At 48.9% G+C, this 13,906-nt stretch overlaps 1 protein-coding gene across 2 annotated transcripts in view; it reads left to right on the forward strand.

The window, feature by feature from the left end:
• Window positions 1-13,906, forward strand: part of LOC127752374 (uncharacterized) — a 170,490-nt gene that overhangs the window by 47,044 nt on the left and 109,540 nt on the right. The window contains exon 3 of one of the 2 annotated variants that reach the window (XM_052277651.1): window positions 11,151-11,606. The exons of the other annotated variant lie outside the window; for it this stretch is intronic. Within the exon in view, the coding sequence (XP_052133611.1) occupies window positions 11,151-11,343 (193 nt within the window). The 3' untranslated portion in view covers window positions 11,344-11,606. Of the gene's footprint in view, window positions 1-11,150; window positions 11,607-13,906 lie in introns of those variants that run through there. 2 annotated transcript variants of the gene reach the window in all.

Raw genomic sequence — 13,906 nt, forward strand, 5'->3', positions numbered from 1 at the left:
GGGGGGTATGGGGTATCTGCCGCCCGACACCCTAAAGGTATACTACTGCATACCAGCCCCCTCCCTGCACAGTGACACCATATGATACGTATGTGTGTCACTCATGTCTCATATGTCCCATATGTGTCCCCCGTCCCTGTAGTACGGTCGTGACTGGGAGGTGCACTTTACTTTCAGTGTGGCACACTGCACACCATGTGGGAAAAGTGATCGTCAGTATCGATGTTATATCCTCTCGGGCCAAAAGCGATACACTTGAGAGACAACGGGAAGAGCATTGGGGTCGTTGCGATCCTCTTTCTTCACAGGAATCCAATTATACTTTTTGCTACTTTACGGGTGAAACTTTCGTGTAAAGTTTGTGACGTTCCTAAGTTGCGCAAAGACGCCACAGGGTCACACTCTCTCAAAGTGTTCAACATAACCGTTAAACACTTTTTAGTTATTCAAATATCGAATCGCATACTTAAAAGTGTATACAACAATAAGTGAGCGCCAGCTGCACACTCTATTTATCCGTGTGAAATTTTTCTCTTTTATCAGTTACAAAAACGTACAGAATATGTAACAAATTATTCAGTAATCCTGCTGCGTAAAAACGTACGTGCGCACTAAGAAATAAATTAGCACAGGTCTGAGAGCGCAGTGATAGTGAATGATGCCAACGAAATAACAATTGAATTTATTGTGAATTTCCTCGTTCTTGAAGTAAACCTTACAGTGTACGCCACGTGGGTGTAATTAACATGTGCAATGCACAGCGACCGGACGCCGCGGGTTCGCTCCGGACGAGGCCGGCTGCCTTTTGGAACGAGACACAAACCCACAGACGGAGACGTCTCTGTAACGGGAAGGGACGTTTGACCGAAACGTATGCACGTGAAAAAATACTGTAGGAATGGCTTTGTTGAGAAGTTGTTAAGTAAAACACATTCAAAACAGACTGCAATTTCAATGTATTTCATGAATGGTGAAGCCGAATATGGGGATAAGTCTGACGTTATAACAATGAACTTCTCCCCTTCTTTTGCTTCACCATTCTAATATAGTATTGCGCTCTCTGCAGTCTACACGATCACTGATAAACTAAACGTTCAACTGCTTAACTCTTGTAAGTGTGCAACTCCTCTATTGAGCACTACCTTAAATTGGAACACTTGCAACTGTACAACTACGGAGTTGACTTGCAATTATTTAACTTGCAGTTGCACACGTACAAGTGTTCAACAGTTGAACACTTAGTTTATCAGTGTTCGTGGAGACAGCAGTTTATCAGTGAAACTATCCACCTTTCATCAATTTTATTATTTAAATTTCAAGGTTTTCACTATTAATCCTTATGCACTGTGTTGTGCATACACATGGAGTATGCAGTGTCTTAAGCAGCCATAGTTATGTGCAAAACTGCGCGTAGAACTATGCAACTTTACATTAGATTGTACATGACTATGCACAAATTTTTGCATAGTCGACAGTAGACTCAGACTAATAGTTGTGCATGACAAGTTGAGCATGCGCTGTAGCTACTTACGGTGGGTTTAAAGTCAAAACAATATTTTTGATAAATGTAGTTTTTGGTCTCCTATAGATGGCCATGGTCAAACTGGGTGAAATTTTCATTTCCTATTAGACACTGAACTAAGAAACAACAATAGATTGTAGGTATGGAGGCATCTTCTAGGTTAAACCCCAACTCTGCGAGTCTTATGCACAGCATAATTCTGAAGGGTTTACTGTGTCATTTTTTAAAAGTTTGTTTGCGAACACTTGCAGTAAAATCAGTTTGGCTCGAACGATCGCCCTTAAACCCCTAAGTGAAGTCTTGGCCACCTCCCAGCCGCCCACTTAGGCCTTACTCTGCGGGCGGGGCGGCCTGGGGCCCATGCCCAGGCCTGGGCGGTCATGGATCCGGCTCTGGCCAAGCGGACGCGCGGTTTGTACGACCGACGCGCTTATCACTTTGTTATCACTTTGCAGATTGCGACCATTCACACGCATTGTGGCCGTGCGCTTGCGAGCGTGTGTGGAACACAAAGCGAGCCTCGCGGGAAGAAAAGAGTCTGCTGTAACGTTACGCTAATAACGGCAAAGCCTTCTCTCTTTGATTACGATCTGATCGCAATATTATGAGCGGGCGGTGGGAGGCGTAACGGGCCGGGCGGGGCGGGGCGCGGCGGCCGGCGGGGACCGAAAGCGCGCGCGTTCGCCGGTTTTGGTCGGGCGGCCGTTTTTGATGCCGGCTGGGCGCGACGGCGGGGCGGATAAGTCGGCGAATAATGCCCGCTGCAGTAATAGTTTTGGCGCGAATAGTCGTAAGATTATTATCGAGGGGTCCCGGAGGGGTCGCCCCGCCATGCCTTAGCAGACCGCCTGCCCAGCCCATTGGAGTATTGGGCTTCATTATCATCAGGGTGGGAACCCCGCGGTGCAGCCAGGGCCGCTGTAACGGGAAGGCGAACGGCTTTTTTCATTTATTTAAATTTTGGTCACCCCGATGAGCAGAAGCAGATACCGAAAGGTTTAGGTTTTCCTGTTGACTCAGTGGTCTAAAAAACTGTACGGTTGATCCGAAAAGTTTGTTATTTTTCGTCGCCTATACGATGATTAGTTCAACGCCGAGAACACTACGTTGTTATTTTAGAGTTCGTCCAGGAAGTTCGCCCGTTTATCCCAGACGCATTTTTGGTAAATGACACGAGCAAGGCGCCTGTGAGACTCGGGGTAGGCAACACCGCGGCACACGCATGCATTGCAGGCGAGATGTTGCCTATCTACCAGGCGCTATGAGGCTGTTGGTTGACTGATATTTGCTTTGTCATCACGGCAAATAACCTGCAAAATTTCTGGATGATTCCATCACTATTCGTAGTATAGTACAAAATTAATCCTATGTTCTGTTTTCAAATCAGCGTTGGTGAACTTCTATAGATATTTGCCCTAAACTAGCGCCCTGCTCCAATTCTTTTTGCACGTCTCTCTGCGCGGTTCGATTAGTCGCTGCTTTAATGACGTGCGATGTAACCAAGACGTAACGGGGCGGAGCGGCGGGCGTGACAAGTCACGTGACACGGCACGATGGTTTGATGCAAACTGATCGGCGTGAGGTGTGGCCGCGGCGTCCGAGGCGTCGCTCTCGGTATATGTCCGCCTCTCTCCCTCCCGCGCCTCTTCTCCTCGTGAGCGACGGAGTGCGCATGCCGAGGCGCTTCGGGCGGCGGGTCGCGCCGTGTCGGGGATTAATGTATGCAGCTCTCATTCCTCACCTCTTGTCCGGGGTTCGAGTACCGGAGGAGCCCCTCCCGCTCTCTGTCCAGCTCTAGTTTTTTTTCCTTCTTCTCTTTTGTTTTTCAAGCTGACCCTCTCTGACCCCGTCCTTAAGGAGCGGCAGAGGGACTGTTCGCTGTCCGTTCCTCGGCTCGGCTTGCTGCAAAGTTCCTTTTAATTGCTCGACATTTTTTTCCCTGTTAATTCGTCTTCCGTTTTCCCTACCTAGGCGTGATTTGTTGCGTCTCTGCCTTTAATTGTTTTTCACGTTTGCGCGTGCGTTGTTATACACCTTGTGCTCGGCCCTGGGCAACGCGTGGTAGTACGCCATCCGTAGATATTACATCTTCAAAGTATGAATCAAGTGTTAATATGATCTTTCGACATTTTCATATACAGCAGGAATTCCTCATTAATTTGTGACTTATTGTGTATTCTTTAATAAAAGTAATACGCAGATACAAGAAGTCAAATCGTCAAATGTCAAAATAACTTTATGGCCCTAATGAAAGATTTTGCAGTTGCTTGGAATGGTACAAACCGAAGAATACTGTACTGTCCAAGGGGCATTGGCAATCAGTAACTGGATGATAGTGTGGTATTTTAAAGTCAAGAAGTTTGCGTGTTGCAGTACTCCCGCCCCCTCTCCCCGCCTCTCTCCATTCTCATAGCATCCGGAGACTGTCCGTCGCCCCCTCCTGCATTTCCCACCGCGCAGAGAAACAGCGTTAGAAAAGAAAAACGAACGAAATAGAGGGATAGGGAGAGGCGTGGCACGCCGTGCCATCGCACGACCATGCAGGTGGACTTGTAATTAGCAATGGACGGATTGAATTGTAGCGGCAGGGAGGAGTTGGACATTATAACAAAAACACATGCAATAAGAAAGGGGACGAATGGAAGCAAAACAAAACTGACGAAGAAAAGAAATATAGGTAAACGGGAGGACACTAGGGAGACAGAGAAGAAAGCATGTGGGTCATTGCGCATAGTGTGACGGGTGTCTCCCGCATGTGATACTCGACGCACTGGGTGTGAAAGCGAGGATGTCAGGATGTCGCTCCATTTGTGATAAAGGCGCGCGCTTTACTGCAGTTGGCTTTTCACAACACCCCAGTTGCACACGTACCAGCCATGGAGGGAAAACGCACATCTTTACAAAATTTGATTATGAATTAAATATGAAGTCATCCTTTTTTGATGCGGGCTATCACGTTCCTAAATTTCAACACCCTAAAATCAGTATGAAGTTTCTCTAGAAACGTCTCAGACGAGTATCGTTAAACTTTTCCTAAGTTTCTTGGGCCTGCACCTGGGGTCGTGGAGCGTCTGCTGCTGTACGACCACGCTATACGGGACCGGGACATAGGGGTGGCACTGTAAGTTGGAGGAAATGCGGAATAACTTCGGAATAACTACAGATTGTTTGGGAATGGAAGCCAATATGGATTTCGGGCGTTGAGTTTAGACAACATCTTGGAATAGTGATTCGAGTCCCTACATCGATCTTTTGAAATCATAATGTTCCATTCTCAGACGGGGTTGTGTATTTTGGCAAACTTACGATGAAAACTCCTTTAAAGGCATCAGATCACTCTTGAAATTCACAGAAATGCCTGATAACTAAATATTTCTTTTCTACCGTGCATCTCTGGAAACCCAAGTGTGTACTTGAATGCAGAATATTCTGCACACCTACATGTATGCAGAATATTCTGTGTACTTGGCAAGTGTGCAGAGTATTCTGTGTACTTGGTCAAGTACACACTAAAACCTCCATACATTTATGCAGGAGACTTAGTGTGTACTTGACCAAGTACACAGAGTATTCTACAGACTTGACCAAGTACACAGAATACTCTGCACACTTGCCAAGTACACAGAATGTTCTTCATACACGTAGGTATGCAGAATATTCTGGATTCAAGTACACACTTCGGTTTCCAGAGATCGCGTGCAAGCGCCAACCCTGAGGCACTCATCTTGGCGCCAGACGCCGCCCGGAGCAGTTGGCGAATAAATAAACGAAAACGATGCAAAAATAGCTAAGATTATTATTTGCATAATAAACAAGGGCCGCTTTCTGTTGCTGAAATATGTGTACCCGCAGCGGGATGCCGCCTAACCCGCCATCTCCAGTGCAGTTTTCTTCGTTATTGCCCAGCAAAACTGCTCTAGCGGATAGGTTATTTTTTGCGCGAGGAACTCGACACGTGATCGAAGAGGAGGTGAGCAAGAACTCGAAAAATAAGAAAGTTGCAGTGAAGTGTTTTTAACATTCCTCAATTTCAAAATACCGGGTGGTCCACAGACCCCTTCCTTTATTTTGCTTATACTGTACCACATGCAAGCGTGCGGGCGGGCTTACCTACCGTAGCTCGCCGTAGCGCGTCATGGCCCCGTATGAGTATGCATCCCGGCCGCACGCCAACATCCGGTACAGTATAAGCAAACTAAAGGGAGGGGGTCCGTGGACCACCCTGTATAATGTCGCTACAGAAGATTTCTTATTTTGAGTTATGGTGTGCGAACACATCCTGCCACTCTCGTCGGGCGGAGGGCTGAGTGGAGTGACATTTTCTTCTCTCCCTTTTTCCTTTCATTATTTATCTGGGAGGTGGCGATGTAATTGGTCCCGCCCTGACAGTTTGACATTGGCTAGGGAGGGTGCAGGAAAAAGAGAGGGGGGTAAGGAAAGATGTGCATCAGCATTAAATCGATAATCTCTGCCTGCTGCAGCCGCTGCTTTGCACCAAATCGACTGCTGGGCCTGCGAGGCAGCAACCGAGCCGAGCTGGGAAGAGGTTTTTCGCGTACGATTTGCTGCAAGACTACTGCTGAAGATGAGGGGGAAAGGGGGGAGGGAGAGAGAGGGAGAGGAAGAGGGGGAAGGAGGATCCACGTCGCAATCATCCTTGTTTACAGCGCATGCGTTGAGATTCCTCCTAGATTGGCCTGGGAGAGAGAGGCTCTCTCTGATCAGAGTGCAGACTATTTACTTCCCCAGCAATGGGAGGTCGCGATTCACAATTTTCTTCTTCTTCTTCTTCTTCTTCTTCTTCTTCTTCTTCTTCTTCTTCTTCTTCTTCTTCTTCTTCTTCCTCTTCTTCCTCTTCTTCCTCTTCTTCCTCTTCTTCCTCTTCTTCCTCTTCCTCCATCTGCATTTGTCTATGTCCTTTGAAGGGTGCAGTCAATACTGTCTAGTATATAATAAGGGCACCTTAATTTTTCTCCAAGGCATGTCGCCACGTATGATGCCTCATCGGACTGATCAGCTGAAGCCACCGGGAAGGGCGGGGGGACGTCAACGCCAATCTAAATGTAATATAAAAACGAACGAGTGGAGTTAGTCCTAATTAGTTGATGCTGCATCTTGTCGGTAAATCTCTCATACTGATGTCTCCCCCGTGATACCTGGGAGAGCTCCACCGCCGACTCTCAGACTCGACTCCTTTTCCGTGGAAATTGCTTGAACTGATATCATCTTATTTTGTGTCTTCTTTTGCGTCGGCAGTAGTCACAGCCACTGCTTCACCTACTATGTACCTAAATAATTATTTTGCTCATTTTGGGAACGTCTAAAAATTTCTTAAACGCAGCTCATTTATTCATCTACTTATCCATTTCTGTAATAATTTATTTAAACGACTACTGTGTAGAATGTGGCATACACGACTCACAAGTCAATCATGCACTTTGCTCTGCACTGTGCTTTTCAAAAATGCACCTGGAAAACGCTGCATCATTCGTCTTACTATGGAAGAATTTGTTATAGTGTAGGATCCTGATAGTCTTTATATTCAAGAAAATTAATAAATGTTGTAGTTGAACGCATGCACTATTTACATATTATATTTTTACGACAACGTTTTTAAAGTAATGCACATTATTTTCACGACCCCTTTGTCTCTGTGGTTTTCTAGGGGACAGAGGGGGGAGAGGGGAGCCCGCGTGTCTCCTGTAGTTATTGGCTGTTTTGGTGCGTGCGTGTGCGTGCGTGTGACTGTGCTTCTGTAATTACTGGTCGTCTCGTTAACGCAACACTGCAGCAGCAGCAGCTCTTCCGCAAAGGGACGGAGAAGAAGAGACGCACAGCCATTCCATTTTCCATGTGCAGTGCGCGCGCTACTCTGTTACAAAACGATTAACGAGCAGGGCGTTGGGCCGCGCGCGGGGCCGGCGACACTCGCGACAGCGAGAGCAAAACGAACACCAACCTCTCGACGCGCGTAAAAGCGAAAAGAAAAGAGAGAGACAGAAAAAGTTTGAAGTCGGGTCGATAAGTCTGTTGATGGTGGACGGCACTTAGGGTGTCGTTCTACGTGGGGGCTGCTCATGCAGACAACCAAACAAGCTTTATACATATATTATTTATGAAACTATCACGCCAATATGTAATTATATAAGTCTCATTTGCACCTGCTAGTCTGACAAATATCGCACATTTTACACCATCACAATTTTGTGCTGAATATCCTGCAAACTTTGTAAAGATACGCATGCAGCACTTTGAGAAATTCTTGCTAAAGGGTTACAGGAAAATTTTCCATTATGTGTGTTGTCAATTACTTAAGATTTTTAAAAATTGGAAAAGCACAAGCACTACGAATCGACATGGAATTCATAATTTATAGGCAAGCAAGATTGTCGTGCTGCAAATTTACAACATATTCTGGCAAATACAAAATGTGTTGTTAGTTTACAAGGACATTTTTTACGGCGAGCCCTGCACACTTGCTGTGACGGTGTATCCTCCAACAGCAAAGTAAAACAACGAGAATGTAACTATTTTGTAATAGCTGCGAATAATTTAAACCTGGCGTTGCCAAGTCTGTTTGCCCACCTATCCGTCCGTCTGTTTCGTCCGGACGATCAGGCGACCGGACGGACTTGTCATGCTAACGTCCAGCAGCGCCCAACAGACTGAAGTGGACAGCTGCCGGCAAAAAAGGAATGAAAGTGGCTAATTTTTCGTAGTAATGATGCCGTCGTCTGCCGCCAGCCTTGCCGCGCCGCCGGTGGGCTCATCGAGTACAGTCGAGGGAGAAAGTCCGCCCGCATGCATGATACGCACGCACAGCCGTGATGTCAGCAGACTAACGTCAAACATTTAGTACTGACACACTGTCACAAGCTACGCGACATTTTTATTTTCCAAATTTTATTTTATATTACGTTACTTTTCCACGCATCGGTTTCCCAACCAGAAATACTTCCTCCTCGTGGCGTCTAAGACCATTTAGTGGTCTAAATGGCCGAAAACTAGACCTATATCTTTTATACGTCTTTTTTAGAGATGGCTAGGTTAGCCCAGTTTACACCAGTATTCGATTTCACGGTATGGTGATCAATCGTGATCAATTGTGGTGACTTTAGAAGCTCTTCAGTCTGCTCTGGTCGCTCGGCCCAGCCTAGTTCGCTCAGCTGGAGACCAGTGGGCCACATACATGTATGCATAACTTTTTTCTTTCGTCTTGTGGGCCGCCTGATTGAAAAAGTATCCCTGGCGCGCCCATACGTGTGGTCGTCGCTTCTCTGCTCACGTTTGGCCTAATTTTTATCGTTATTACTTCTGGCTTGTTTGTAACTGCCGGCGTCTCCACGACTTCTGCTGCGCCGCTTCTTCTTCATTCCCTCCGAGAGCAAAGCACGTGTATATGTCGGACAGAACACATTCCCCGCGAGGTACGGCACGACGCCCCGCGCGTCTTCTGTGTGTGTGTCTGTTTGTGTGTGTGTGATAGAGAGAGGTAGAGGAAGGTAAAGAGGGAAGTAGAGGGAGGGAGGGAGGCTCTCCATCGGATGAGTGACCTTCCCCTCCCCTCCCCGCCTCGCCCGTCCCGAGGCCCGGCCGGCACGACACGACTCTTGCGTTGGGTCGCAGGTGGCCGGGCGGGGCGGGGCTGGGCGGGAAGGGTCACCGGGTCAGTGTGCAGTGTGCCGGCAGCGTCGGACCGCGCGCCCATGGCAGCCGCGGACGGGCCCCGCCCCCGGCTCGACCCAGACCTTCACATAGTGGTCGGCCACGGCCACACTTCCGCTGCTCGGCCCGGCGGCGCCCCCCAACCTCATGCGTGTCCTATGCGCGGCGGGTCACGCTGCGCGGTTGGGCCCCGCCCCGCCCCGCCCCACCCCGCCCCGGCACGCCTTTCCACGCCTCGGCGCGCCTCGCTTCACCAACGACATGTGTGCGCCGAATCGTGACGTGGGCGTATTTACCGTATTGGAGAAGGAGGTTCATCGGTCTGTGTGTCATCCTCGTCCTGCTCGAGGCCTTGACCCCCGCGGCAGGTGCCTGCTCTGCGTGGGACGGCTCAATCATAGCCTCCGGACCGGTCCCGACGCCGTCCTCTGTGGTCCTCGTCCGCCACCTGTCCCTTCTCCTACCCCATCTTCTTACATCTTCTTACATATCCTCATCCTTCTCACTACCCTTTCCGTCGTCCTGGTCGTCGAAGCTTTCGATGTCCGATACACTAGACACAACTCGGCTCTCCCGCCCAGCCTGGGCCGCCCGGCTCGGCAAGCTAGCGCATTCCAACTGGGGAGGAACTTTAACGCATCAGCAGCCGGGATAAAACTTGACGACGCCGCTGGCCCCGGCCCGCCCCACCTCGCCCCAGCTCGCCCCGCCTCGCCCCACCACGCCACTGGACTGGGACATGCTACTGCACACGCCGTCCATGGGTGCCACAAGAGCTTTTCGCCTTTTTCAGGCAGACGCGTCTTTAATTAAATTCACCATAAGAGGGAGGCACCCCAAGCCCGGCCGGCAACCTTCTATGCTTCCAGTGAAAAACGCGCCCAGCGAGCGATTCGACTCATCGATCGACGCACATCGCGCGTGTCGATGCCTCGCTCGCCTCGATACGACCACACATAGCGACATCTCGTGCCGGTGTTCGATCAAGCAGACGGCTGCCGTGCGCCTGCCTACTGTGTGGGGGCGGCCTGCTAGCAGCCTGCCGGGCTATGGCCCGTTACTTCTTGGAGGTCCCATCTTCTCGTTGCGGGGCGTGGTGGGGCGGGGTGGGTGTGGCGTGGCGGCGCCGAGCCGCGGTGAAAATCGATAATGGCTCTTCGAGACGTCTCTTGATTAGGGATGCCTCTGGGTGTGGGATTAAATGTGTCATCGCCTCAAGCCCTCTCCGAGGCCCTCCCTCTGGTCCGGAAGCCTTGCTGAAACATTGTGGCCCCCGCTGCTGTGTGAGCCCTACACTTGCTTATGCAGGACGAAAGTGTGCTCTCCGCTTCCGCGTTCAGTCCCTTTTTTCCCCACCCTTTCTTTTCGTGCGCAGTTCTTTTGTCGTCTTTTTCCGTCCGCCTTACTTTTTTCCCTTCTCTCATACCTTTCTTGGGAAGTGAGACGACACCGATTGGGACGCGTGCACTTGTTCTTTTGACTGCCCCCCCCCCCCCCCCCCCTGCTCCTCCGCCTCCCGCGTCCTTCGCTCGGCCACACTCCTATTCTCATTTTTCGGCGCATGCGCCCTCCCCCTCCTCCACCTACACCTCCTTCGGTTCCCTCCTCACAATGTGCCCGCGTCACCTCCCCCCTCCATTCTGACCTAGAAACCTAAACCTACGCCTGCCGACAGAGTAGCTGATTTTTTGTTGGAATTTTCTTTACATTTTTCGAAATAAAAATTATTGCTTTTCTTTTGCCTTATTTATTAACACGTCTACTGTGACCGTCATTGCCACATTTTTCCGTGACTGGGACTTCCCCTCTCCCCTCTCCCCCTCTCCCCCTCTATGCTCTGAGATGTCTTGTTATAAAAAGTTTCCTGCAATAAAATGCATTTTCTTCGTGTGTTAACCAAAAGCAACACAGCTTGTTTTTAGTTTCTTCACTAACAAATTGTGTTTTCCTTTTCTGTTTGTAGGTCGGTTGGTGTAGTGGCGTGCGGCTGCTTACTGTTTTCTGATTCTGCTGCCGCTGGAGGAGGTGTCTGCTGCACCAGCGGGCCCCCTGCGGGCGATCACGGCATAGTGCAATCAGGTACACTGTGGGATGAAACTGGTGACCTGAAAGAAAGGAACAAGTTGCGACGGAGGGAGGCAAGGGAACGAGAATAATTGTAAGAGCAAGAATGTAAGGGGGGTATAACACGAGAAAAGAAACGCAAACCAGGTCCTGCTAGCTGCTCATGTGTTTGCCGTGCAGTAGTGGAGTGCCGTTTAACCCGACGGCCTTACGAGCCTCATAATTTGAAATCTGCAATAAACCTACGCTTGCCTGAGCCTTATTCCGAGAGGGCATGCTGATTGCGGCCTCTCTCCTTGTGTACCACAACATCAAAAAATGAAATGGAAATAAATTGGAAATACAAGCATTTAAACATTGTGACAGTGCACATTTGCTGCTGAAAGACCCTTATTTTGCTGCGGCCGGCTACTCTCATCGCTCCGGACAACGTACATAGTAGTTTGCAGGCATCGAGGCTGATGAGCCGGCGGGGTCAGGGGTCGTTCAGACGCTCAACGGTATTGCAGATTGCACTTTTAACTGCCATATTTCACACGTCTTTCTTGTTTCCTCTTGGTCAGTGGGTGCGTAAGAAATGCACGAAGTAATAGACGTACTTTGCGAAATGAAACCGTGTACGCCGGTGTATGCTGTTCCATCAAGTTAAGTGCGCAATTCATTCAGAAAAGTAAAAATGCCACACATCCTTTACCCGTGGTGTAGGCCTACCAATTGTTCACACGTTTGTGACGCACTCTTTGATCTGTTCCTGTCATGTTATAGCCATAAAATGATGGCACATCACCGAGTTTTGTTGTTTGCCAAAAACAAGGCGAGTTTAAAGTCTCACCTTGTTCAAAAATGTTTCGCATGAGTTTGTGTATGTAGCTACTTTGTGGAGAATTAAAGCTTAGGACTTTCCTGGTAGCGAGGCGGTGTCTAGTGGTCCCCAGCTGCAGCACATAACACTAGTTTGCGCCTTTATTGCCGAGCGGATACCGGGCCCGGCTGATTGGTTAGTTGGTAGTTTAAGTCTTGTCTTCTCTTAACCGGAAATTTCCGGTTTTCGGCTGACTTTATTTCCTACATCACGAATCGCCATGTCTTGGCGTTGTCTCCACAAGATCTCAAATCTTTGTCACGTCACCAAGAAGGCTTTCAGAAGGCCGAGCCAACGAAAAGACGAAAGTAGATGAGACAAAACGATATGCCTCTCTGATGTCTCTTTTTTGACTGAAGGTTGTCTAAATGTCTCCGGGGTCTCAATAAATAAGCCACACAATACTTACAATAATAACTCCTCTCATGAGACAACCTGAGGGGCTGTTTTTTTGGAGGGGGGAGGGAGGGGGGTACAGGATGCTCGAGGCATGATACGTGGCTTTAACGTAATCGTCTGTAGCTTATTTCTACAATGCATGCATGTGTGTGTGTTTGTCAAAGTCTCTCTCTCTTCCACTCTCGGGCGCACGTGTGCCGTTGTTATGCCGCAGCGTGCGCGCCTTGTGATCCGCCAAGCTGCTCGCCACGCCGAGGAGCGGTGAAAGAGTAGCAAATCAACACACGAGGCCCTCCCCCCATCCCTTCCCCTCCCCTCCAACTACTTAGCTCGGAATGCGGATGAACGGACGGATGGCACTGCCGCTTCTGCTGCCGCTGCTGCCACACTGCTGCTGCTTTTGTCGCTGCTCCACTCCGCCCCACGCCACGCTTTGTGGCTCGTGCCGCGGCCCTTTTCAAACCCTCCCGCGCTGCGCCGCCGCCTCGGCCAATCAACGGTAAAATATTTGGACGGGACCACCCAGCCGGCCACCCGCCCGCACCCGTGCACGCCATATCGGGGGCGCACCGCACCGCACATGCAACGCGCGGCAAAAAGGAGTTTTCTGATGTACAATCGGGGGTTTCTTTTAACCCTCAGCCAGGAAAGACAAGTTTTGAATTAGGAAAATTCTGGTGTCCGAATGTTCTAATCTCTAGAATAGGCTACTTAAAACTGTAATGCAATTGATTAAAAAAAACTTGCTTTATAGGTATTTGTATTTATTTTCGCACGCGTATTATGATTTGCAAAAAATATCGTAACTTTACAAAAAAAATCACAGTGAGATGATCTTCACGACTTTCTATTTATGGGATTGATTGTAGGCATTGTTGAAACATACTTGCAAGTATGGTGCATTGTGCAACTTAGGTTTTTTTTTTTAAATTAGTTGAAGTCTAGTTCACGTTCGACACCACGAAGCATATAAACTTTTCACACTAGAAATTGCACATCATTCGTTGTGCAACTTCCAACACTAGTTTTGCCAGAGTGTACTTAAATTTTTGCCGAGTAGGCTCGCTCAGGCCTACGCCTGCGTACCCATGGCCCTGCTGGCGAGTCAATGGCACCATTGATAGGGCATTAAGGCAGGCTTCATGCCAAGTATCAAGCGGGGTGGGGGGTTGGCGCCACATCCATACCATCAAGCCTCTGGCACGGCAGCTCTAGCTCCTTTACTCGCAAAAAAGCACGAAACACGCTGCAAACGCAAGTTTCTTTTCAATCAAATTTACGACGTAGTTTTTAGCAGGTGCGGCTTTTTTGTAATGTATTCGTAGAGTACACTGCTAGAAATGACAGAAACCTAGCAGCCCCGTGTGAGAGTTTGTTTGCCCCCAGGTTCGTCC

This window comes from Frankliniella occidentalis, unplaced genomic scaffold (assembly GCF_000697945.3).
Source record: "Frankliniella occidentalis isolate FOCC.00 unplaced genomic scaffold, Focc_3.1 Scaffold11, whole genome shotgun sequence".
In the NCBI taxonomy this organism is placed as follows: Eukaryota; Metazoa; Arthropoda; class Insecta; order Thysanoptera; family Thripidae; genus Frankliniella; species Frankliniella occidentalis.